A 27,694-nucleotide genomic window follows, 5' to 3' on the forward strand; every position below is an offset into this window, starting at 1 on the left:
AAGCTTTCTCCACATTCCATGCATATATGTGGCTTCTCCCCTGTGTGGATCCTTTGATGGGACTGTAGAGTGCCACTCTCACTGAAGCTCTTTCCACATTCCATGCATATATGTGGCTTCTCCCCTGTGTGCGTCCTTTGATGGGAACGTAGAGTGCCACTGTGACTGAAGCTATTTCCACATTCCATGCATATATGTGGCTTCTCCCCTGTGTGCGTCCTTTGATGGGCACGCAGATGGCCAGTCTGACTGAAGCATTTTCCACATTCCATGCATATATGTGGCTTCTCTCCTGTGTGCGTCCTTTGATGGGAACGTAGTGTGCCACTGTGACTGAAGCTCTTTCCACATTCCATGCATTAATGTGGCTTCTCCCCTGTGTGCGTCCTTTGATGGGCACGCAGATGGCCACTCTGACTGAAGCATTTTCCATATTCCATGCATATATGTGGCTTCTCCCCTGTGTGCGTCCTTTGATGGGAATGTAGAGTGGCACTCTGACTGAAGCTTTCTCCATATTCCATGCATTTATATGGCTTCTCCCCTGTGTGCGTCCTTTGATGGGAACGTAGAGTGCCACTGTGACTGAAGCTCTTTCCACATTCCATGCATATATGTGGCTTCTCCCCTGTGTGCGTCCTTTGATGGGAACGTAGAGTGCCACTGTGACTGAAGCTCTTTCCACATTCCATGCATATATGTGGCTTCTCCCCTGTGTGCGTCCTTTGATGGGAACGTAGAGTGCCGCTCTCACTGAAGCTCTTTCCACATTCCATGCATATATGTGGCTTCTCCCCTGTGTGCTTCCTTTGATGGGAACGTAGAGTCCCACTCTGACTGAAGCTTTCTCCACATTCCATGCATATATGTGGCTTCTCCCCTGTGTGGATCCTTTGATGGGACTGTAGAGTGCCACTGTGACTGAAGCTCTTTCCACATTCCATACATTTATATGACTTCTCCCCTGTGTGCGTCCTTTGATGGGAACGTAGATGGCCACTCTGACTGAAGCATTTTCCACATTCCATGCATATATGTGGCTTCTCCCCTGTGTGCGTCCTTTGATGGGAATGTAGAGTGGCACTCTGACTGAAGCTTTCTCCACATTCCATGCATTTATATGGCTTCTCCCCTGTGTGCGTCCTTTGATGTCTACGTAGAGCGCTACTCCAACTGAAGCTTTCTCCACATTCCATGCATATATGTGGCTTCTCCCCTGTATGCGTCCTTTGATGGGAACGTAGAGTGCCACTGTGACTGAAGCTCTTTCTACATTCCATGCATATATGTGGCTTCTCCCCTGTGTGCGTCCTTTGATGGGCACGCAGATGTCCACTCGTACGGAAGCTTTCTCCACATTCCATGCATATATGTGGCTTCTCCCCTTTGTGGATCCTTTGATGGGACTGTAGAGTGCCACTGTGACTGAAGCTCTTTCCACATTCCATACATTTATATGACTTCTCCCCTGTGTGCGTCCTTTGATGGGAACGTAGATGGCCACTCTGACTGAAGCATTTTCCACATTCCATGCATATATGTGGCTTCTCCCCTGTGTGCGTCCTTTGATGGGAACGTAGAGTGGCACTCTGACTGAAGCTTTCTCCACATTCCATGCATTTATATGGCTTCTCCCCTGTGTGCGTCCTTTGATGTCTACGTAGAGCGCTACTCCAACTGAAGCTTTCTCCACATTCCATGCATATATGTGGCTTCTCCCCTGTGTGCGTCCTTTGATGGGAACGTAGAGTGCTACTGTGACTGAAGCTCTTTCCACATTCCATACATTTATATGACTTCTCCCCTGTGTGCATCCTTTGATGGGAACGTAGATGGCCACTCTGACTGAAGCATTTTCCACATTCCATGCATATATGTGGCTTCTCCCCTGTGTGCGTCCTTTGATGGGAACGTAGATGGCCACTCTGACTGAAGCTTTCTCCACATTCCATGCATTTATATGGCTTCTCCCCTGTGTGCGTCCTTTGATGTCTACGTAGAGAGCTACTCCAACTGAAGCTTTCTCCACATTCCATGCATATATGTGGCTTCTCCCCTGTGTGTGTCCTTTGATGGGAACGTAGAGTGCCACTGTGACTGAAGCTCTTTCCACATTCTATGCATATATGTGGCTTCTCCCCTGTGTGTATCCTTTTATGGGCACGCAGATGTCCACCCGTACGGAAACTTTCTCCACATTCCTTGCATTTATAGGGCTTCTCCCCTGTGTGGGTCCATTCATGTACAGTAAGAGAACTTTCCCAGTCAAATTGTTTTCCACACTCCATACACTGATGTAACTTCTCCCCTGTGTCTGATCTAGGATAGGGAGGTAGAGGGCTTACCATTCTTTCATATTTATAATTCAAATATGATGCCAGGGGTTCACAGATATAACCTCCTGAACAGCAGTTTTTGTACTGCTGTAGCCTTCTGCTTGCTTTCCCAAGCCTCTCTTTTTACAGCAAAATCTTATTTCCCCCCTTTAAGTGCACAGGGATGTAGCTTCAAATATATTTTTCTGGTACTTATTTTTTCTTGTTGTCATTGCTGTGTATCTTGAAGTCACTTTGGACTTACAGCACTCCTCAGTCAAAGCTCTCACAAGGTGTTCTTCGCAGAACGTGTTCCGAAGTTACCTGCCAGACAAATGAGAGGAAAATCTCTTCAGGAATTGAACAGGGAAAGATCTCATGGAACACGAAGAGGAAGTCTAGTGCTGTAGCAAACCCAGAGGAAGAGGGAAGCTGCCCATTGCCTGGTGACAAATACTTTAACACTTGCCCAACAACGAAGAATCCCTCCCAAATGTTCTCCGTGTGCGATTTCTTACACTGCCAGGTGTTCAGGGAGGGGCCTTTCTAATCCTCAGCCAGGGGGGTCCAGGGCCTCTCTCAACTACAAACTCTAGAATCCTGCAGGAAACAGACACAGGACTTCAAAGGGGAAGCAGGCTCTTCTCCTCCTTGCAAGGCCTGACGCTAAGGTGGGCTTTGGAGAGGAGGGCATCCCGTAATGGGGAGATGGCAGATGAGGAGGCCCTCTTAGTTTCCATGGGTGATTATATTTATACAGATTCATTTACATGGAACATTGCTTTCATCGGCACCCACATCAGCTCTACTTTCTGACACAGAACAACATATGCCACCCAGGATTCACCATCTGCTTGTCACAAGAAATATAATGTGCTGATTTGATATGATATATGGTTTGAATGGAATTGGATGAAAGAATGAATGAGTGAGTTAATAACTTTGGAGACTCCATTCAAAAAGATTAAGGCCCAGAATGACTAAATCATGAACTACCCAGGGCAACAGACACGATGGCTCTGGAACGTCCCCTCTCAAGTAGCCGAGCTAAACCTGCTCCTTGGTTCAATAAAGCGAATGAAGAGGAGACTCGAGTGCGTGTGGCGTTCAGAGCCTAGCGAGTCAAATCCACGAGATATAAATACTAAACTGAATCAAATCCAGAATTCTGAAAAACGAATCGGTTGAACCTGGATCTCTCTTCTCTTCCGTCTTCAAGGGGCTCAAAATGGGGGACAAATTTCAGGATCTCAAGGAAAGGGATCGTTCCCAGAGCAAAGCGCAAACAAGGCTGACTGCCTTTGGAGGTCAAAGCATCCAAGAAATTATTCTGCACGTCGTTCATGCCATTTGACAGCCCAAACCTCCTCCAAACTCTGCCAGCCTCACTCCCAGGGCACCTGGCATCCCTAAAGCACACACTGGACGGAAACGAGCACATTTCAGAACATATTAAAACATAGCGTGTGATCAGCGCTATGCAAGTGTCCAGATTTTCCTTCACACACACAAACACACCTCTCTATCTATCTATGAATATGTTTGTTTGAAGGGAGGGAGGAGAGAAGGGAGCAAGGAAGGATGAAGGGAAGAATGAAGTAAGGAAGGAGGAAAAGAAGGGAAAAAAGGAAGAGGGAAAGGAGCAAGAAAGGAAGAGCGGAATCATAGAATCATAGAATCAAAGAGTTGGAAGAGACCTCATGGGCCATCCAGTCCAACCCCCTGCCAAGAAGCAGGAATATTGCATTCAAATCACCCCTGACAAATGGCCATCCAGCCTCTGCTTAAAAGCTTCCAAAGAAGGAGCCTCCACCACACTCCGGGGCAGAGAGTTCCACTGCTGAACAGCTCTCACAGTCAGGAAGTTCTTCCTAATGTTCAGATGGAATCTCCTCTCTTGTAGTTTGAAGCCATTGTTCCGCGTCCTAGTCTCCAGGGAAGCAGAAAACAAGCTTGCTCCCTCCTCCTCCCTGTGGCTTCCTCTCACATACTTATACATGGCTATCATATCTCCTCTCAGCCTTCTCTTCTTCAGGCTAAACATGCCCAGTTCCCTAAGCCGCTCCTCATAGGGCTTGTTCTCCAGACCCTTGATCATTTTAGTCGCCCTCCTCTGGACACATTCCAGCTTGTCAATATCTCTCTTGAATTGTGGTGCCCAGTATTGGACACAATATTCCAGATGTGGTCTAACCAAAGCAGAATAGAGGGGTAGCATTACTTCCTTAGATCTAGGAAGAGAGGACGGGAGAAATGAAGTAAGGAAGGAGGAAGAGAAGAAAGAAAGGGAGGGAGGAAGGGAGCAAGGAAGGAAGAGAGAAAGGAAGAGAGGAAGGAAGGTATGAAGGGAGGAATGAAGTAAGGAAGGAGGGAGAGAAGGGATGGAGAGAGGGAGCAAGGAAGGAAGAGAGGAAGGAAGGGATGAAGTGAGGAATGAAGGGAAGAAGGGGGGTGAAGGAAAGAAGAGAAGAAGGAAAGGATGTAGTGAGGAATGAAGTAAACAAGGGGGATGAAGGGAGGGATGAAGGGAGGGATGAAGGAAAGAAGAGAGGGAGGAAGGGATGAAGTGAGGAAGGAGGGAGAGAAGGAAAAAAGGGAGGGAGGAAGAAGGGAAGGAAGAAGTAAATAAAGAAAGGGAAGGGGGAAGGAAAGAAGGGAGGAAGGCAGGGAGACAAGGGAGAGAGAAGGGAGGGAGGAAGGGAGGGATGAAGGAAAGAAGGGGGATGAAGGAAAGAAGAAAAGAAGGAAAAGATTTAGTGAGGAATGAAGTAAAGAAGGCGGGATGAAGGGAGGGAGGAAGGAAAGAAGAGAGGGAGGAAGGGATGAAGTGAGGAATGAAGTAAAGAAGGGGGGATGAAGTGAAGAAGGAGGTAGAGAAGGAAGAAAGGGAGGGAGGTGATGAAGGAAGAAAGGGGGGAGGAAGGGATGAGGTGAGGAATGAAGTAAAGAAGGGGGGATGAAGGAAAGAAGAGAAGAAGGAAAGGGTGTAGTGAGGAATGAAGTAAAGAAGGGGGATGAAGGGAGGGAGGAAGGAAAGAAGAGAGGAAGGAAGGGATGAAGTGCGGAATGAAGTAAGGAAGGGGTGAGAGAAGGAAGAAAGGGATGAAGAAAGAGGGCAAGGAAGGAAGGAAGGGGAAAAAAGAAAGGGAAGGGTTAAGGAAAGAAAGGGGGGAGACAAGGGAGGGAAACTAAAATGATCAAGGGTCTGGAGAACAAGCCCTATGAGGAGCGGCTTAGGGAACTGGGCATGTTTAGCCTGAAGAAGAGAAGGCTGAGAGGAGATATGATAGCCATGGATAAATATGTGAGAGGAAGCCACAGGGAGGAGGGAGCAAGCTTGTTTTCCGCTTCCTTGGAGACTAGGACGCGGAACAATGGCTTCAAACTACAAGAGAGGAGATTCCGGTTCCGGTGATGGCGGCCAGCAGCGGCAACGCTGAGCTGCGCAAATCGAAAACACAGAATCCTAGGGAATTCTAGGAATCCCCCCCCCCCCATGACCGAAAAGAGCCCGGAAAGAAACAAGGCACCGAGAGGAGGAGACCGAGAGGCGAAGGTAGGAAGCGGAGAAAGGGAGCGCCGCCATTACAATCACGGCTGGCTCTCCCTAAGAAGAAAACCTACCACCGCTGCTGGCCCTCTGGCGGGTGGATTTCCTTGTCGAACTTGAAAACTGCCCGGTGCTGGGTCCCGCCGCCGCCGCCGTCGCCTGGGCCTGGCCGCTGCCGCTGGCTGGTTGGCTCGGCGTGGGTCCCATCGCAGCCGCCATCTTGCCTGCTGCCGGGGCTGCTGCGGTTGTGGAGAAAGGCGCCGCGGGAAGGACGCCGCGAGTGACACGCCCCCCCCCTGGTGAAAGGGCCCCGGGCCCCTTCGACGAGGACGAGGACTCGGCCGGCCTCGGGGCTTGGGCCGAGCCAGGCCATGCCAGGTGGGATCTGCTGCGGCTGCCAGGCTGCCCGCCTAGGCCCGCTGCTGTTGCTGCAGCCGTTGCTGCAGCTGAGGAGGAGCGCGCTGAGAGGGAGACGCACTACGGGGGACGCGCCGCGGCTGGCTTCCCCTTGGTAGGAGATCCAGCGCTGTGGACCCCCCGGAGAGGGTTCTATCAGCTGCCGGCGAGGACTCGGAGCGAGGACTCGGAGCGAGCTGCTGTGCTGCTTGTGCTGTTTGTGCTGCTCGACCTGGGCCCCGTCACCGCCTAGGTCACCATCTGGCCCGCAGCCGCCGAACCGAGCTGAAGGGAAAACTGCTGCGGCCGCCAATCCCTGCAGCGCTGCTTGGAGGAGGAGACGGAGGAGACGCCATCTGGCCGCGCTGCTGATTACTTGCCGCGTGGCTCGGTCCTGCGGCCCTTCCATCTGGGCTTGCTCGTCTCCCTCCCCTGCCGCTGGGCCAACTAGGCTTTTCCATCCTCGCCTATTCCATCCATCCAGGCCCACCGTTCCTCCATCTGGCCCTCGCCATCGGGCAAGCGGCGGATACCTCTCTCTTCTCAACCTCACTGGGTTGCTGTGTAGTCCATTGTGTAGACCATTATAGATCACTGTGTTGTTCGATTGTGTGCTGACCGATTTGTATAGACCTAGTGGTGTAAACCGCTTTTTGTGTAGACCGACGGTGTGTTGTCTGCGCAATTTAACCGGATAGAGACCAACTGGGCCGACCGCCACCGTGTCGACCACCTCCGGAGGTCCATCCGCTATCTTACATCAATCGTCTGTTGTTTACATCTGAATCATAGCACTGGTGCCAACTGTCAATCACCTATTTACTGTGTTTACATATTGCCAACATCGAACGTTATAGTTCCATCCTACCGTGCTGCTAATGTGATAATAAGAGCATAACATAGCACTTTAAAGGCGCCTGCCACTGTTGCCAACTGTTTTTGCACTTGTCCCTTCCCCAATTCCTCCTGCCGCACTTTAGTAGCATTGAGGGCTAAGTTTTGGGCTTGTTGCACTTTAATATCTTGCTGCACTTTAAGTTCCTGCACTTTAAGAACTACCCTTGTAGCCGTGGATTTTGCTACTGTTACTACTGTTGCACTTAAGACTCTAGCACTCTAGGGACCACCCTATTTTGCGATTGAACGTTTACCACCTGTATTTACCATCTACCGAAGTGTATTGTCTCCATCCATGTAGTCCCCCACCCTCCTATGTATACTGTCTCTGATACTATTGACTGGTGGAAGAAGCAGGGGAGGAAGTGGGCTGGAGCCTGTGAAGAACAATGAGGAGGGGAGGGGGGATAAAGAAGACCAAAGTAACTGGCAAGAAAAAACACCAACATTTAAAACATCTGATGAAATAGAGATTAAGACCCTGGACAGGAACGGCGGCATGGAGGAGGGGAGGTGTTCCACTAGCCGAGGGGCCCCCATAGAGGTCGTGGTGGGAAGGAGGAGATGCAGGAAAAGGAGACCTCAAATTCGGCCAAATTCGGACCATTTATCCAAAACATTAAAAATTCCAACTCGGTCTCCTAAGGTAAATTGGTGTAACCAGGTGAGCGGACCCTCTGGACTGAAGGTTGTGCTGTTGAACGCCAGATCTGTCAACGGAAAAACGACCTGGATCCAGGACCTAATCCTGGACGAGCGGGCAGATCTGGCGTGCATCACGGAGACCTGGTTGGATGAAGCTGGAGGAGTAAATCTGACCCAGCTTTGTCCTCCGGGCTTCTCCGTGCAGCACCAACCGAGATCCGGAGGGCGGGGAGGCGGGGTCGCAGTGGTCTATAGAGATTCCATCCATCTGACCAGGTGCCCCATCCCGCAGACCGCAAATTTTGAAAGCGTCTACCTGAGGGTGGGTGACCGGGACAGTATAGGGATTCTGTTAGTGTACCGTCCACCTCGCTGCACTACAGTCTCCCTACCTGAGCTAGCGGGGGTGGTCTCGAGCCTGGCGTTGAAGTCTCAACAGCTCCTTGTGCTGGGAGACTTCAACATCCATGCCGAGGCGACCCTCACAGGTGCGGCTCAGGACTTCATGTCTGCCATGGCAACCATGGGGCTGTCCCAACAAATATCTGGCCCCACCCACTGTGCTGGACACACATTGGACTTGGTTTTCTGCCAGGGATGGGAACAGGGTGGCGGTGTGGAGGAGTTGTCCATCTCTCCGTTGCCATGGACCGACCACTTCCTGATCAGATTTAGGCTCACTGCGCCCCCCAACCTCTGCAAAGGTGGAGGACCTATTAAGATGGTCCGCCCCAGGAGGCTGATGGATCCGAATGGATTCCTGACGGCTCTTGGGGATTTTCCCGCCACCTCGGTAGGTGACCATGTCGAAGCCTTGGTGGCTCTCTGGAATGGCGAGATGGCCAGGGCTATTGACATGATTGCTCCGGAACGTCCCCTCTCAAGTAGCTGAGCTAAACCAGCCCCTTGGTTTACCGAGGAGCTGGCAGTGATGAAGCGAAGGAAGAGGGAACTAGAGAGCGTGTGGCGTTCGGATCCGAGCGAGTCAAACCGAGCACGGTTTGTGTCCTTTCTTAGGGCATATGCCGCGGCAATAAAGGCCGCAAAGAAAACTTTCTTTGCGGCCACTATTGCGTCTGCAAAGAACCGTCCGGCGGAGTTGTTTCGGATTGTCAGAGGTCTTTTAACTCCCACCACTGCAGGTGGGAGCCCTGACAATTTGGTCGCGCGCTGTGAAGCATTTGCTCGGTTCTTTGCAGACAAAGTCGCCTTGATCCGTTCTGGGCTGGACGCCGCGTTAGATGCAGACTCCGAGAATGTAACAAGAGCACCTGCTTGTCCTATTTTGATGGATTCTTTTCAGTTTGTGAAACCCGAGGATGTGGACAAGATACTTGGAGGTATGAGGCCCACCACGTCCATCCTAGACCCCTGCCCATCCTGGCTTCCGAGGGAGGCCAGAGGGGGATTGGCTGAGTGTGTAACAGTGGTGGTGAATGCCTCCCTTCGGGAAGGCAAGATTCCAGCGAGCCTAAAACAGGCTATTATAAAGCCGCTGTTGAAGAAGCCATCACTGGACCCCACTAAATTGGACAACTTTTGGCCTGTTTCCAATCTCCCCTTCTTGGGCAAAGTCATGGAAAGCGTGGTGGCCTCACAACTCCAGGTATTCTTGAGAGACACGGATTATCTGGATCCGGCACAGTCTGGTTTCAGACCGGGGCATGGTACCGAGACGGTCTTGGTCGCCTTAGTGGATGATCTGCGCCGGGAGCTAGACAGGGGGAGTGTGTCCCTGTTGGTGCTCCTGGACCTCTCAGCGGCCTTCGATACCGTTGACCACGGTATCCTTCTGGGGCGCCTTGCGGAAATGGGTCTTGGGGGCATTGCTCTGCAGTGGCTCCAGTCATTTCTGGAGGGTCGCACCCAGAAGGTGTTATTGGGGGACTCCTGTTCCGCACCACAACCTTTGACTTGTGGGGTGCCATAGGGTTCCATACTGTCCCCCATGCTGTTTAATATCTACATGAAGCCGCTGGGTGAGATCATCCGGAGTTTCGGGGTGCGGTGTCATCTGTACGCAGATGATGTCCAACTCTGTCACTCCTTCCCACCTGCTACTAAGGAGGCTGTCGAGGTCCTGAACCGGTGCCTGGCCGCTGTAACAGTCTGGATGAGGGCGAACAAACTGAAACTAAATCCAGACAAGACAGAGGTACTCCTGGTCAGTCGCAAGGCCGAACGGGGTATAGGGTTACAGCCTGTGCTGGACGGGGTCGCACTCCCCTTGAAGGCGCAGGTTCGCAGCTTGGGTGTGACCCTGGACTCATCGTTGAGCCTGGACCCCCAGGTTTCAGCGGTGACCAGGGGAGCATTTGCACAGCTCAGGCTCGTGCGCCAGCTGCGCCCGTATCTCGGGAAGTCTGACTTGGCCACGGTGGTACACGCTCTTGTCACATCCCGCCTGGATTACTGCAACGCTCTCTACGTGGGGCTGCCCTTGAAGACGGCCCGGAAGCTTCAGCTGGTTCAGCGCGCGGCAGCCATGTTACTAACTGGAGCGGGTGGCAGGGAGCACACAACGCCCTTGTTGTCCCAGCTCCACTGGCTGCCGATTTGCTACCGGACCCAATTCAAGGTGCTGGTTTTGGCCTACAAAGCCCTAAACGGTTCCGGCCCAAAATACCTTTCCGACCGCATCTTGGCCTACGAGCCCACGAGGACCTTGAGATCGTCCGGGGAGGCCCTTCTCTCGATCTCGCCTGCATCACAGGCACGGCTGGCGGGGACGAGGGAGAGGGCCTTCTCGGTGGTGGCCCCCCGGCTGTGGAACACTCTCCCTGCACACATCAGACAGGCGCCCTCCCTCATGTCCTTTCGAAAAAGCCTTAAGACATGGCTGTTCGAGAGGGCATTTAATTAAGTGCTAAACAACAAAACAATACGGTAATGAGAACTGGAATGGAACAAGGAATATGAGACTGGCTATGATTCCACTAAGAGACGAAGCGGATTTTTAGTGTAGTCTGTAATTTGTTGTATTGTTTATATGTTGTTGAAACTGGCTTTTGTAATTGTCTTTTATGTGTACTGTACACCGCCATGAGTCGCCCTTATGGGCTGAGAATGGCGGTTAATAAGTGCATCAAATTCCATCTGAACACGAGGAAGAACTTCCTGACTGTGAGAGCCGTTCAGCAGTGGAACTCTCTGCCCCAGAGGGAGTGTGGTGGGGGCTCCTTCTTTGGAAGCTTTTAAGCAGAGGCTGGATGGCCATCTGTCGGGGGTGATTTGAATGCAATATTCCTGCTTCTTGGCAGAATGCGGTTGGACTGGATGGCCCGTGAGGTCTCTTCCAACTCTTTGATTCTTTGATTTGATTCTATGATTCTATGACTGCAATGACACTCATGAGAGAAGGGAGAAAGGGATGAAGGAAGTGGGTAAGGAAGGAGGAGCGGAAGGAAGAGATGAAGGAGGGAGGGAGGGAGGAAGAGAAGGAAAGGAGGAAGAAGGGAAGGAAGAAGGGGGGGGGGGAAGAAAGGGAAGGGGTTAAGGGAGGAAGGGGAGGGAGACAAGGGAGGGAGAAGGGGGGCAATGGCACTCCTAGCCCAACCCTCCCTGGCAGGGCCCTTCTGCCTTTCCTCAAGCCCCCTCTGGAAGGAAGGAAAGGAGCCCCTTCCAAAGGAGTGTGTGTGTGCCCAGCCCTGAGTTCCCTCGACACACACACACACACACACACCTGCCTGCCCATCTCTCTCTCTCTCTCTCTCTCTGCCTGGCTGGAGGTGTGCTTGTGGGCGAGGGATTCCCGACTGGCTCCTCCTTCCTCCCCCCTTCCTTCCCCCCTTCCCTCCTTCCTTCCCAGGCGGATTCCCAGGCTGAGCCCACTCCCCAGGACAGGCCTCCTTGGGCCTCCCTCCCTCCCTTGGCCCTCTTCCTCCCCTTCTCTGAGGGAATCCCAGGAGGAGGAAGAGGCCAGGCCACAGGAAGTACTCTCCGAAGAGCCTCCTGCTCCTCCTTCCCTCCCTCCCACACTCCCGAGTAGGCCTTCCTCCCCTCACCTTCCACTCCCACTCCGCCTGGGAAGAAGAAGCCTGGCTGCCTCTCCCTCGGCTAGGCCCAACCGGAAGAAGCGCCGCTCTCACTTCCGCCCCCCGCGGAGGCCTCCCCCGTTCCCTCTGTCTCCACTGGCCTGGCCGTGACGTCACCCCGGAGGCCTACTTCCGCCCGGCGCTGTCATGGCGGGAGGAGGAGGAGGAGGCGTGTGTGCCCAAAGAGGGGCGGGGCTTGGCCTTAAAGGACCCGCGCTGCAGGAAGGAAGGAGGCTGGGAGGCAGACCTAGGCTGCAGCTCCTCCCGAAGAGGCCTGGCCTCTCCTTCCTGGCCCACACTGGGGAGGGAGGGAAGGGTCCCTGCGGAGGAAGAGGGAGGGAGGGAAGGAGGCTCCTCTCTCTCTCTCTCTCTCTCTCTCTCTCTCTCTCACAGACACAACATGCATCCCTGGGTTGTTGCTGTGAATGGTTTTCCAGGCTGCCTGGCCAGGTTCCAGAAGCACTCTCTCCTGACATTCCCCCTCCATCTATCTCTGGCTGAAGGCATCCTCTGAGGTTGGGAGGGAGGCCTCTTGCAAACTGGGCGAGTAGAGTTCACATACATCCCTGTGGAGTGATGCCCAGGGTGGGAGAGAGAAAGAACTCCTCTCTGTTGGAGGCAAGCGTGGATGTTTCCATTGATCACCTTCATTTGCACTGAATGGTCTTGCAGGTCCAAAGCCTGGCTGGTTGCTGCCTGGCTTCTCACAGATATACAAACCCCACTTGCCTACTTTCCCACATCAAGCAAAAAGTGGGCACTAGAAACAATATCACACGAAAGCTGACTGGCACAACCTTGGGATCACAACCAGACACAGTGAAGACATCTGCCCTTGCGCTGTGCTACTCTGCTGCTGAGTACACATGCCCAGTGTGGAACACATCTCACCACGCTAAAACAGTGGATGTGGCTCTTAATGAGGCATGCCGCATTATCACAGGGTGTCTGCCCCCTACACCACTGGAGAAATGACACTGCTTAGTCAGGATTGAACCACCTGACATCCGCGGGAAGTAGCAGCCAATAGTGAAAGGACCAAGGCAGAGACATCTCCAGCTCATCCCGTTTGGGTATCAGCCAGCACGTCAACGACTCAAATCAAGACATAGATCTACAGAGACACTCGCTGGAACACCTCAGCAAGCAAGAGTCCAAAAGTGGCAGGCCCAAACCCAGCACCGCAATCCATGGCTGATACCAAATGAGAGACTCCCCCCCTGGGCACACAGAAGACTGGGCGACTTGGAAGGCGCTGAACAGACTGCGCTCTGGCACCACGAGATGCAGAGCCAACCTTCGGAAATGGGGCCACACAGTGGAGTCCTCGACATGCGAGTGCGGAGAAGAGCAAACCACTGACCACCTGCCGCAATGCACCCTGAGCCCTGCCACATGATGCACAATGGAGGACCTTCTTGCAGCAACACCAGAAGCACTCCAAGGGGCCAAATACTGGTCAAAGGACATTTAATCAGCTACCAAGTTTGCAAAATCTGTGTGTTTTTTTTTTAATCTGTGTGTTTGTTTTGTTCTGTGAGAAATGTAATACAATGGTATGGTTGCTGATGGCACGATAAATAAAAATACTTTCCCACAGGCTTCACCCCTCTGAGGATGCCTGCCATACACAGGTGTGGGCGGGAATGCTTCTGCAACACGGCCATGCAGCCCGGAAGACTCACAGCAACACAGTGATTCCGGCCATGAAAGCCTTCGACAACAAAATGCAGAATATCAATGGCTGTAAGTGTGAAATCTCAGTGAATACAAAACCCAGAGACTCCGTGGGCAGGACTGGGATTTCCTCTGGATGAGAAGAGGCCTCTCCCTTTCCAGGAGACCTTCTCTCGTGGCCTGGCCAGGCTCCGAGTGCTCAGGAGGCGAGGAAGGGGATGCGGGGAGAGACCCAGGGCCCAGAGTCCCACCATTTGGAAGCCCCCGAAAGCCTCAGGAGGAGATACCAGGCAAGGGAACCCCAAACCTTTCACAAATGTATTGAATGTATTTTGGAGCCTGCTGTATTCAGAGTGTCTCAAATGTATGGTAAAGGCACCTGGTCCCCATCCCCTCTATTTACATCCAACCCTAGGAACGGAGAGTCCTCTACCCTCAGTAAACATCCCTCTAGCGCTCTCCCAGCCGAGACATGGAATCCCTTTTGTATGTGTGTGACAGACAGGCAATCCCTTTATCCCTTTTATTTATTTATTTCCAAATTTCTACACCTTCCTTTCTTCTGTACTTCCTTCTTTTTTCCACCCCCTTCCTTCCTTCTTTCCTTCCTTTTTCCATCCCCTTCCTTCCTTCTTTCCTTTTTCCCTTCCTTCCTTTTCCACCCCCTTTCTTTTTTCCTCATTCTTTGTCACCATTCTTTGCCTTCCATTCTCTGCGGTGCTGTGAGATGTACTATGTATCCTATTCCTTCCTCCCTTATTTCCTTTATTCCTTCCTTCTTTTTCCCACCCGATTCCTTCCTTTTCCCTTCCTTCCTTTTTCCCTTCTATCATTCCTTTTTCCATCCCCTTCTTTCCTTCTATCCTTCTATCCTTTTTTCCTTCCTTCCTTCCTTCCTTCCTTCCTTCCTTCCTTTTCCCACCCCCTTCCTTCCTTCTTTCCTTTTTCCATCCCCTTCCTTTTTCCTTCCTTCCTTCCTTCCTTTTTCCCTTCCTTCCTTTTCCACCCCCTTCCTTTTTTCCTCATTCTTTGTCACCATTCTTTGCCTTCCATTCTCTGCAGTTAGGGAGATGTGCTGTGTATCCGAATGGACTCTTTGCCAAAAGGTGGGGATTAAACAGTATAAAATAGAAAGCAACATATCTATGTATCAATGTAGAAGTGTGAAGTTGTTTCAATAATTAAATCCATTATAACATTGAATTACACTATGCATATATTATATACAGTAAGAGTTGCACACCAGGGCTGGAGTAGGCACCTTTGAAGCCGTAAACATGCTCTTTAATAATCAAAGCAATTTATTGAAGATGAATATAGCAATAGTCAAAAAGGTAAAAAGCATTCAAATAGAGAAAAGGTGATGTCCACAAAATCGGCAAATAATCCAAATCCAAGTTAGGAGACAAATCAGTCCCAAAATCCAAGAAGCAAATCCATAGGAAGGAAGTCTTTCTTTTCCAAAGGTGGCAAAGGCAAAAGTCCCTTGAAGAAACAGGAGCCAACTTGAATCAAATAATCTAAATGCAGTAGCTTGAAATCACAAACACCAGCTTACAAAAATCTCAGCATGAGCATGAATACAGGGCAAGATTATACATGATTCTCTGCATGAACAAGCAAGCATGAAGCAGGCATGAAAACCAAACGTTGGACTTACTGAAGAGTGTAGACTCACAGGCCCCATATTTATTCAGAAAGCCATGGAAAAAGCATGCCCTTTCCCTTGGGAAACCTCTCCCTGACCCCTTGATTCTCTTAATCTTTCAGACCGTCTTCTGCCCCCTTCCAGGTGATGATGTTGATTGATTTGACTTCTCCTATCAAAGACTGGACTACTGCAATGCACTCTACGTGGGGCTGCCCTTGAAAACGGCCCAGAAATTTTAGATAATCCAATGGGTGGCAGCCAGGCTGTTAACTTGTGCTCCTTACAGGGAGAGGTCATCCCTCCTGTTCAAGGAGCTCCACTGGCTGCCGTTCATTTTCTGGTCCCAATTCAAGGTGCAGGTTCTTACCTACAAAGCCCTGAACGGTTTGGGACCCGCCTGTGTGAGCGCATCTCTGTATACGAACCCACACGATCTCTTCGTTCATCTGGAGAGGCCCTGCTCTCGATCCCACCAGCATCGCAGGCGCGATTGGTGGGGACGAGAGAGAGGGCCTTGTCGGTAGTGGCCCCTCGACTCTGGAACTCACTCCCTAAGGACATCAGGCAGGCCTCAACCCTGGCAGTCTTCAGGAGGAGCTTGAAGATGTGGTTGTGTGAGTGTGCCTTCCCGGAATAATGATCCCATAGCACTTTGTCCCTCCAAAGCACTTTATACTTTTAGGTCTGCTCGTATGTCTTCCACAAACGCCACTATCGCCTTTTCGTCCATGCCTCAGCACTTTTCCAATTTTAATTTTTACATTTGGCCTTCCCACAATTTTTAATTGTATGTTGTCTTATTGATGTTATATGTTTATCGTTTGTTTTATTTTAATTGCTTGTATTATTGTATTACTGCCTGCATTGTTGTGTTTGGGCTTGGCCTCATGTAAGCCGCACCGAGTCCCTTGGGGAGATGGTAGAAGGGTACAAATAAAGTGTTGTTGTTGTTGTTATTATTATTATTATTATTATTATTATTATGAGTGTCTGGTCCTCCCTCAGCTTGCCAATTAGTACATTCCTTTCACTATCGCTATCTGGCCTTGGCCATTCAACCTTTTTTTTGGCTTCTTTTTCTATTACCATCGAAGCATCTTTGCCTTGGGAACCAACAATCCCAGAATCCTCTGGTTCACTTTGGCTAATTGTACAGTCTTGATCATCATTTCTAAACATAAACCCCTGAGAGTCAGCAGAAACTTGGTCATTTCACTCAGACATTGGAACCTCTGTGACTCCTGATAATTCTCTGTTATTTATTTATTTATTTATTATTCAAACTTATATGCTGCCACACTCCTGGGGCTCGGAGCGGCTTACAAGAACAGGCTAACATCTAACACAATTTTAAAACAATTTAAAACAATTTAAAAATCTTGTGGTAAAGAGACAACCACAGGCTGAACCCCTACAGTAAGATTATTATTGTATCAACACCATGGGCAGAATCTAGATAAACATCAATTATTCAATCAAGAAAAAGATCCATAACAAACATTAAACAATAAGTTTTCATTCACAACATGTTGTGAGTTCTCAACAGTTCCTCGTTATCACTTCTTTGGAATGTTATTAAACAAAAGTTCAGATTATGTTTCTTCTGTAGAATGTTAGGCAATTAAAGTTCAGTCCCATGTAGATACAAGTTGTTGTAGGAGTTCTTGACAAATACGTGATGATAGCAAGTGTAGAGATTCTTTTGATGTATGTGATGATAGCAATTACAAGGGTTCCCGGTATTATTCACCTTGTTTGAGGAAACTTCCCTTCCTCAGGTTGCTATTTCATCAATTTAAGTTGATCTCTTCCAAGGAATTAGCAAACTAGATTAAAAAGGACAACAACAATAGATATGCTCTAATAGCACCCAGTTACAGCAACAACAATCACTGTGTGGCATTAAAACACTTACTACTTTCTCCTGGGGAGTGAATGGCTCTGCTCAAGGACTTTCAATAGCCGTAAGTCTGCAGATATTTCAAGTGCGAGCAAAAACCCACGGAGAAGCCTCCCTTTATAAAGATACAGGTCAATTGCAGAAAACAAGAGAGATATAATCTATCGTTTAACCCACCCGGGGAAACGGTACATAACCTGAATATCCTAAAAGCCTCTCTCTGAAGTAAAATTCTTTATAAGTCTTGGTGGGGTTGTGTGGTTGCCTTTTTTAAAAAGCGCAAAATCTGAAGCTAGTGTGCGAGTGGGATTTCTCACTGAAATCGGCATAAAGAGTAGAGTCAATTGGTTATTTCTAATGTGGGATTTATGTTCAAGAATTCTAATTTTTAAAGGTCTGGAGGTCATGCCTACATATAGCAGTGAACATGGACCTTGTATGACATACATCACTTTCTCTGTATTGCAGTTGGTGAAACTACAAAGTGGTATGTTGAGTTACATTGTGGGATGTGAGAAGTGTTTTAAGAGATTGAGTGCAATATGCACAATGCCCGCAACTTGTGTGGCCCCTAAGATTAGATTTTCTGATAGTATAGGGGGTTGTGAAGTCAGATCTGATCATCATATCCCTAAGATTCTGGGTTCGTTTGTTGGCTGTCATTGGTACATTCTTGCATTCTGGAGTGTCACTGACCAAATGTCAGTGCTTTCTAATTATTTTCCTGATGTGTGGAAATATGTGGTTAACCTAAGTGACCATATAATACGGTCATTAGGTTTCCTCACCATATCGCTCAGTAAATCATTTCTATCTGTGAACTTAACTTTTCTAATAGCAGTATTGATGATACTTGTGGGGTGCCCTTTTTCTTTGAATTGTTTCTCAAAAGTAATGACTCTGGTGTGACCTCCTCGGGGGCAGTGGTGTTTTCGTTTTAATCTCATAAGTGTGACATAGGGTAAGTTGGTTTTTAAACTATGATGGTGGCATTTATTTATCGTTTATTTCTCTCTTATTTAGCGAACCAAACAGCTGTATTGCATTTAAAAAAAACAATCAAGCAAAGAAAAAACAAAGCACAAACTTGGCATTCTATTAAATGTCCTTTGATCAGTAGCTGGCCACTTGGGGGGACATGAGAGAAGGCTCCCCACAGGATTGCAAGACATCTGGGCGTCCCCTGGGCAACATCTTTGTAGACAGCTAATTCTCTCATTCCAGAAGCAACTTGCAGCATGATGGTGGTAGGTGTTGCAATGCATGATGGAATTTTATCCATGGGTTTTCTTATTGCCTTTCTTATATACCATGACATCTAGAAAGTTTATATTTGTATGGCTATGGTTACCAGTGAATTTGGTGTTATCATGTATTGTGTTAAGCCAAGTACTTAAAGAAAATTGCAGATTCTTTTGATTTTCAAATTAAAAAAAATATCATCGACAAGCCTGCCATCGTATAGAATATGTGGTAAAAAAACCCGCTGTTTTTGGTGTCATGTAGGATGTGGGTTTCTTCCAAATTTGAAATAAAAAGATTTCCCACTGAAGCGGCCAAAGGACTTCCCATTGCGACACCAAAAATCTGTAGATAGTATTGGGTTTTAAATCTGAAAAAAATATATTCCAGGACAATGTCTAACAAATCCATTAAAATATGAGAAGCTGGTGTTTGGGGCTCACGTATGTTTAGTAATTCCAAAATTCTTGTTCTAGTTTGATCTAATGGTATGTTGGTATATAACGATGTTATATCCAGAGTCATTAAGATGGATTGTGGTGGTATGGTAAGGTCCTCTATGATCTTTATGAAATGTTTAGTATCTTTAATATAAGACTGCACGAGGGGTACAAATGGTTGTAAATAATAACCCAAAAATTGCTCTAGGGGTTCCAGGATGGAGGAAGAGTCGGATACAATTGTTCTCCCTGGAGGAGGTATGTTTCCTTGGTGTATTTTACGTGGAACATAAAACACTGGAATTCTGGGATTCTTGTTTGGCAGAAATGCAAATTGCTGATCAGAGATGCATCCTAAAGTGAGTCCTTCTGTACATACTGTTCAGATTAAAAAACGTATTTTGTCTGTAGGATCCTTAGTGATAGGTTTATAGAAAGAAGTGTCTCCTGGGTGTCTCTCTGCCTCTTTTACGTAATCTGTTTCGTATAATGGAACTATTGCTCCTCCTTTATCTGCCTTCTTCCAGATGTATCCTTTCATGTTGGCCAATCTTTTTATGGTATTCATTTCGATGGATGTCATGTTGGAATGGGTGTAAATTTTGTTCCGGGACAATCTCTCTATGTCTCTTTCAACCACCTTTTCAAATGCCCTGATGGTTATACTATCCGTGTGTGGGGAAAAATTACTTTTGGGTTTAAAATCATTAAACAGCCTCAAATACAGAAAAGGGCTTCACTCTAAGCAGCGATAAGTACACACAAAGCAAGACTCATGGTCTCGCGTTCCAGAGCCCTCCCGGTATAAAGCCCGAGGTTTAGTAAACAAACACAAGATAAACCCAGACCATATTTACTCACAAGTCTTCAGTCCGGCTTTTTTACAGTGTCAGAAACAAATAGAGAACATACTGCAAGTCGCTTCTGGTTTGAGAGAACTGGACGTATACAAAGACATTGCCCAGGGAATGCCCAAATGTGTTCCCATCTTGCTGGGAGGCTTCTCTTGAGTCACCGCACAGGGAAGCCAGGGCTGACAGATGGGAGCTCTCTCTGTCTCGCGGATTCAAACCACCAAACTTCAAGTTGTGGCAGCCATTAGCAGAAATAATAATAAAGGGAAATCACAATAATTTAGAATAAAATGGAAGATTTAAGTTCTCACCTGATCCTTTGAAAGGAAAAGACCATTTCTAAAGAGGGAACTTCCTCATGCCTGAGAAAGCTATAGATGTTATTGATCGTCACTGGACCTTGGTCAGTCAGAAGTGTTTGCTGTAGCCGATGTTTGCTTAGATATGAAGTCAACAAGAGAAGTTTGGCAGGACAAAGAGATCAACAGTATCGAGCCAAGACTTGGAACATCTAAGGTCAAATGGTGAGAGAGCGCCATCCTCTGACCACTTAACGTAAATAGCAGGCAATTTCAGAAAAGCTTTATCCTAAGTAATTTCCTTCATGATCTTCATATTAAGAAATAAGTTATAATGAAGTTATAAGGCTGAATTAACTAAAGGAGATTTCCTTGATCAAATCTTATGTTATAAGCATATAAAAGTTATAAGTCAATTAGAGATTTAAGGCATTACACTTATAAGTGTCATCTTCGGGTAACGGGTGAAGGTTGGGATAAGTTACATAATCAAGCAGATGTTTGGGTTCACAACGTGGCTGCCAAGACCTGATAAAGATGTTTTTGGCAACTATATATGGAAACGCCTATTAATGCTTGTATTGTGTAACTGTCGGACGCTTCCTGCGCATATGTGGAAAGGTTGATATTATGCTATAAATACTGAAGCGATTCAGACCTCCAAGGTGTCAGCCCCTTGTTTGCTGTAAACCCTATACTCTGCAGAGATAGGAATAAATGCCTGGAAATCAGACATGCTGTCTCTCCATCTTCTTCCTTCTCCAAAAGCACTCTAACGTATATTCCACAACAAAGTCAGCAGTTCAGCCAGCACAAGGGTTTAACCCATTGCACCAGTCCTGGTAAAATAATACAATTGCAGCAACACAGTCGGAGTAACAATGAAGACAAGTTAATTAAGGTCAGGAGTCCAATTGTAGAGCACTGCAGATCCAGGTCAGGAGCAAGAAGAAAGGTTACAGTCCCAGAGTCACATGCCAGGAGTTCATTCAACAGAGCTGATAAAATAACAAGAGTACAAACCGAATTCAGAGTCCCAAAGTCAAGCCAGAAAGTCAGGCATACAAACAACGTCCTGGTTCATAAATGAAACCGGAAGTCAGTCCAGAACTATTCAGGATACAACAAAGTCCAGAAAAGGGTGGCAGGTACATGGTTGGAGGCCAAAATTCTAACCGAGGGGAAACAGAGCCAAGACGCGAGACGAGGGTATGAAGAGATGACATTGTTTGCTACCAAAGAGCTCTTCTTTTTCAGAACCCTTTTCTCCAGAGACCTCAGCTGCTGCTCCTTTCAGCAAACCTCCACAGATCACCCTAGAAGCCTGGGATGGGTTTCTTATGGAGGAGGCTAGGGGAACCCCTTCGGAGCTTGCTGCAATACGGAGAAAAATCCCCTTCTGAGTGAGACCTGCTCCCAGTAGCCATCGACCAAGGCCACACAAACTAGTCCATGGTAGAGAGAGAGAGAGAGAGAGAGAAAGCCAGGTGCCAGCCTTCCTCTTTCCTTCCAATATTTTTTGAAAGAGAGCTCAGAAACTGAAGGCAGGTCTCCTCTAGCGGCGCATGAGTTCTGTGATGTTGATTGTATGCTGAACATCCTCTAAAGCTCTTCCCACATTCCGTGCATTTATACGGCTTCTCTATTATGTGGCTCCTTTGAAAGCAATGTAGATAGATTTGGAAGGAATCGAGATAGTTACTCTGACTGAAACTTTCTCCACATTCTATGCACTTCTATGGCTTCTGTACTGAGTGAGTCATTTGGTGGGAACGTAGATTGCCACTGCGACTGAAGCTTTCTCCACATTCCATACATTTATATGGCTTCTCACCTGTGTGGATCCTGTGATGGGAACGTAGAGTGCCACTCTGACTGAAACTCTTTCCACATTCCATACATTTATATGGCTTCGCCCCTGTGTGGATCCCTTGATGGGAACGTAGAGTGCCACTCTCACTGAAGCTCTTTCCACATTCCATACATTTATGTGGCTTCTCACCTGTGTGGATCCTTTGATGGGAACGTAGAGTGCAACTGTGACTGAAGCTCTTTCCACATTCCATACATTTATGTGGCTTCTCCCCTGTGTGGATCCTTTGATGGGAACGTAGATTGCCACTCTCACTGAAGCTCTTTCCACATTCCATACATTTATATGGCTTCTCCCCTGTGTGGATCCTTTGATGGGAACGTAGAGTGCCACTCTGACTGAAGCTCTTTCCACATTCCATACATTTATATGGCTTCGCCCCTGTGTGGATCCTTTGATGGGAACGTACATGGCCACTGCGACTGAAGCTCTTTCCACATTCCATACATTTATATGGCTTCTCCCCTGTGTGGATCCTTAGATGGGACCGTAGAGTGTCATTCCGACTGAAGCTTTCTCCACATTCCATGCATTTATATGGCTTCTCCCCTGTGTGGATCCTTTGATGGGACCGTAGATGGCCACTCAGACTGAATCTTTCTCCACATTCCATACATTTATATGGCTTCTCCCCTGTGTGGATCCGTTGATGGGACCGTAGATGGCCACTCTGACTGAAGCTTTCTCCACATTCTATGCATATATGTGGCTTCTCCCCTGTGTGGATCCTTTGATGGGACCGTAGAGTGCCACTCTGACTGAAGCTCTTTCCACATTCTATGCATATATGTGGCTTCTCCCCTGTGTGGATCCTTTGATGGGAACGCAGACTATCACTTTGACTGAAGCTTTCTCCACATTCCATGCATTGATATGGCTTCTCCCCTGTGTGGGTCCGTTCATGTACAGTAAGAGAACTTTCCCAATCAAATTGTTTTCCACACTCCATACACTGATGTAACTTCTCCCCTGTGTCTGATCTAGGATAGGGACGTAGAGTGCTTGCCATTTTTTAACATTTATAATTCAAATATGATGCCAGGGGTTCACAGATATAACCTCCTGAACAGCGGTTTTTGTATTGCTGTAGCCTTCTGCTTGCTTTCCCAGGCCTCTCTTTTTACAGCAAAATCTTATTTCTTCTCTTAACTGCACAGGAATGTAACTTCAAATATATTTCTCTAGTACTTATTTTTTCTTGTTGTCATTGCTGTGTATCTTGAAGTCACTTTGAAGTTACAGCACTCCTCAGGCCAAGCTCTCACAAGGCGTTCTTCGCAGAACTTGTTCCGAAGTTACCTGCCAGAGAAATGAGAGGAAAATCTCTTCAGCAGTTGAACAGAGAAAGATCTCATGGAACACGAAGAGGAAGTCTAGTGCTGTAGCAAACCAAGAGGAAGAGGGAAGCTGCCCATTGCCTGGTGACACTTGGCAAACTACGAACAATCCTTCCTCAGGTACAAAGGGGACAGGCACAAAGATTCTCTGTGTGCGATTTCTTACACTGCCAGGTGTTCAGGGAGGGGCCTTTATCATCCTCAGCCAGGGGGGTCCTGGGCCTCTCTCAACTACAAACTCTAGAGTCCTGCAGGAAACAGACACAGGACTTCAAAGGGGAAGCACGCTCTTCTCCTCCTTGGAAGGCCAGACTCATAACGTTTCTGAGGCTGCAGGGATTCTTCCTCCGCGTGGCTTTTTGGGCCTTCTCCTTTTGAGTCCACCCTCCCCTCCTGTCTTTGCAGGCCCCTCCACCCTCCTCTTCCTGCCTCCCGAAGGCACTGACATCCTTCCCGCCCTTCCTTTGCTCATGAATGGGGAGCGGTGGATGTGTTGCCGACACCCCAGGCTTCACGGATTACCTCCAGTTTTGCAGTGTGGTGTGTCTGTTTTGAAAAATGTGTTTCTTTAAAACACGAGCTTCTGTTCCCGAAACACAATTGTTTAGGTATTACTATTTTAAACATTTCTTATTAATGGTTTATGAGTTGTAATTCATTTGAAAGGAAAGGGATGAGAATGTAGACCTGGAGACTGGAGTTGCACCAACCTCTGCACCAGGTGGGCTTTGGAGAGGAGGGCATCCCGTAATGGGGAGACCGCAGAAGAGAAGGCCCTCCTGGTTTCCATGGGTGCTCATACTTATACAGACTTCATGTCCATGTAACACTGCTTCTATCTGCACCCTCATTTTTCATACATCCTTTACTTAAAAGGGGGGGGGGGGAGAAAAAAGGGGGGAAGATAGGTGACCTCTGGCCTCTTCCAATCTAGTCCCAAAGAAAGCTAAGATCATACGCTTCACCTTCTAGACCTCTCTCTATTTACTCTTTTCTCATATTTAAATTATATTTTCCTGTTCAATCCTTTTTCCAGAAACCATTTCCTCACCTCTGATGTCCCTTAACAGTATTGTAAGAAGTTTTATGAATAGAAGAGGCGAGAGCGGGCATCCCTGCGGGGTCCCTGTTTGAATTTCCCATGGCTTGCCTAGGCTTCCCTTTGCAATCCCTTGTGCCGTCTGTCTAGTGCCGTGGCTCCCAACCTTTTTTGGGACCAGGGGCCACTTTGGCCAGGGACCCCTCTCCAACATTAGTACCCAAAGGGTTACGAATCAGTTTTTGGTCAACATTAGATTTGGTTTGGTTATTTGGGGTGCTGATTCAGAAAACTGCACTGGAGAGAACATCTCAGCTCTACTTTCTGACACAGAACAACATATGCCACCCAGGATTCACCATCCGCTTGTCACAAGAAATATAACGTGCAGATTTGATATGATATATGGTTTGAATGAAACTGAATGAATGAATGAGAGTGAATAATTTTGAAGACACCAAAATCATTAACTACCTAAGGCAACAGACACGATGGCTCTGGAACGTCCCCTCTCAAGTAGCCGAGCCAAACCTGCTCCTTGGCAGCCATGAAGCAAATGGAGAGAAGAGTCAAGTGCGTGTGGCATTCAGAGCCTAGCAAGTCAAATCCACAAGGTCTAGATACTAAACTGAATTACATACAGAATTCTTAAAAATGAATCGGTTGAACCTGGTTCTCTCTTCTCTTCCCTCTTCAAGGGGCTCAAAATGGGGGACAATTTTCAGGAACTCAAGGAAAGGGATGGTTCCCAGAGCGAAGCGCAAACAAGGCTGACTGTCATAGAATCATAGAATTAAAGAGTTGGAAGAGACCTCCTGGGCCATCCAGTCCAATCCCATTCTGCCAACAAGCAGGAATATTGCATTCAAATCACCCCTGACAGATGGCTATCCAGCCCCTGTTTAAAAGCGTCCAAAGAAGGAGCCTCCACCACACTCCGGGGCAGAGAGTTCCACTGATGAACGGCTCTCACAGTCAGGAAGTTCTTCCTCATGTTCAGATGGAATCTCCTCTCTTGTAGTTTGAAGCCATTCCTCCATTGCGTCCTAGTCTCCAGGGAAGCAGAAAACAAGCCTGCTCCCTCCTCCTCCCTGTGGCTTCCTCTCACATATTTATACATGGCTATGAAGGGCGGAATGAAGTAAGGAAGGAGGGAGAGAAGGAAAAAAGCGAGGGAGGGGGAGAAGGGAAGAAAGAAGGAAGAAAGGGAGGGATGAAGTAAGGAAGGGGTGAGAGAAGGAAGGGAGGAATGAAGGGAGCAAGGAAGGAAGAGTGGAAGGAAGAGAGGAAGGAAGGGGTGAGAGAAGGAAGAAAGGGAGGAAGGAAGGGGGCAGGGAAGGAAGAGTGGAAGGAAGGGATGAAGGGGGGAATGAAGTAAGGAAGGGGTGAGAGAAGGAAGAAAGGGAGCAAGGAAGGAGGAGCAGAAGGAAGGGATGAAGGGGGGAATGAAGTAAGGAAGGGGTGAGAGAAAAAAGTAAAGCAATCATAAAAGAATACTTTAAAAATAATGACATACAAGAGACAGATACATTCATAATATGGGAAGCCAGTAAAGCTGTTATAAGAGGCCACTACATCCAACAAAAGGCCAGATGGAACAAAGAGAGGACAAAGAAAATAAAAGAAATTATGGAGGAAATACAGAAAAAGGAAGAAGAACTAAAAAGAAATCCAAAAAATAAGGAAGCAGCCCATAATTTGACACTACTACAAAAGAAGAGAGAACACATAGAATTGGAAGAAAGAGCTAAAGAACTAAAATTCATAAAAGCGGACCACTTCCAAAACGCTAATAAGCCGGGGAGGTGGCTGGCGAGAAGAATACTAGAAAAGAGAGAATCAAGGTATATAGTAAAAATTAAGGAAAAGGAAAAAACATACACATCGCAAGCAGAAATAAGAGACCAATTTGCAAACTATTACAAGAAATTATATCAAGACGATCAAATAAAGAAGGAGAAGATCACCCAATATTTAGGAGAAAAGAAAATCAGCAAAATATCGGAAGAGGAGAGAGAAGCGCTAAATAAGGAAATCTCGGAAGAGGAAATTAGATCCGCAATAAAAAAATTAAAGACAAATAAGGCACCTGGCCCGGACGGGCTGAGCGCAATTTATTACAAAACAATGATAGAAGAAATCGTACCATTTCTGAAAAGAACGCTAAATGAGATAAGAGAGAGGAAGGAAATGCCAGAAAGCTGGAAACAAGCAAATATTTATATCATACCAAAGGAGAAAAAAGACCCTGAACAACTTAAAAATTATAGACCAATCTCTTTACTTAATCTGGATTATAAAATATTTAGTAGCATATTGGCAGAGAGGCTAAAAAATTTCTTAATAAATTGGATAAAAGAAGAACAATCGGGATTTTTACCAAATCGTTACCAGCGCGACAATGTGAGAACTATCATAAATCTGATTGACTATTACGACAAAAATATCCAAAAAGAAGTGATGTTCCTGGCCTTAGACGCTGAAAAGGCATTCGATCAGATTAATTGGAACTTTTTCAAATTACTATTGCAAGAGATGGACATGGGCTACTACTTTCTAAATTCAATTGAAGCTATCTACAAAAATCAACAGGCGAAAATTATAGTAAATGGCCAGGAAACAAAACAAATAAATAAAGGAACCAGACAGGGCTGCCCGCTCTCGCCTCTGATCTTCATTCTAACAATGGAAATTTTATTAAATGAAATAAGGGGAAACAAAGAATTAAAAGGAGCCACAATTAGAGGACAAACATACAAATGTAGGGCATTTGCCGATGACGTTATCTGTATAGTTGAGGACCCATCTACAAAATTAGAAAAATGGTTTGAAACAATCGAAAAATTTGGGAAAGTAGCGGGCTTTAAATTAAATATGGACAAAACAGAAGCAATAACAAAAAACATCCCCAAGAAGAATTTGGCCATAATTGAGAAAAAATGGAATATCAAAATAGCATCAAAAATAAAATACCTGGGAATTACTATCTCGCCAAATAACGCACAATTACTTCAAAATAATTATACGGCAAAATGGAATGAAATCAAATGAGATCTGGAAAAATGGAAAAATTTAAAACTATCAATTTTAGGCAGGATAGCATGTGTAAAAATGAATATACTACCAAAAATGTTATTCCTATTTCAAAATTTACCAATCATAAGGAATAAGAAAGGGCTGAACCAATGGAATAAGGATATAAGGAAATTTATCTGGCAGAATAAGAAAAATAGAATAAGTTTCAAAAATATAACAGATGAGAAAAATAGAGGGGGTCTGGCAATGCAGAACTTAGAGATATATGCAGAAGCTAGTGCGCTAACATGGGAACTCGATTGGATTAGGTTAGAAAATGAAAAACAATTAAATTTGGAAGGCCACGATCTTAGGAAGGGGTGGCACGCATATATCTGGTATGGGAAAAGAAAAATAGAAAAGGGCTTTGGAAATCATTTTACCAGGTCGGCGATAATAAGAACGTGGGAGAAATATAAGGAAAGAATCTACAACAAAACCCCATTATGGGTATCACCCCTAGAAGCCTG

At 47.1% G+C, this 27,694-nt stretch overlaps 1 protein-coding gene and 1 pseudogene across 1 annotated transcript in view; both read right to left on the reverse strand.

Annotated features, from left to right (window-relative positions):
* Positions 1–701: 701 nt before the first annotated feature.
* Positions 702–11,902, reverse strand: LOC137096222 (zinc finger protein 709-like; annotated as a pseudogene).
* Positions 11,903–14,795: 2,893 nt separating this feature from the next.
* Positions 14,796–27,694, reverse strand: part of LOC137096223 (zinc finger and SCAN domain-containing protein 2-like) — a 53,502-nt gene continuing 40,603 nt past the window's right edge. Inside the window, exon 1 of the mRNA XM_067464922.1 lies at positions 14,796–24,962. Within this exon, the coding sequence (XP_067321023.1) occupies positions 21,637–22,782 (1,146 nt within the window). The 5' untranslated portion in view covers positions 22,783–24,962 and the 3' untranslated portion in view covers positions 14,796–21,636.

This window comes from Anolis sagrei, chromosome 2, assembly GCF_037176765.1.
Source record: "Anolis sagrei isolate rAnoSag1 chromosome 2, rAnoSag1.mat, whole genome shotgun sequence".
NCBI classification, from domain to species: domain Eukaryota; kingdom Metazoa; phylum Chordata; class Lepidosauria; order Squamata; family Dactyloidae; genus Anolis; species Anolis sagrei.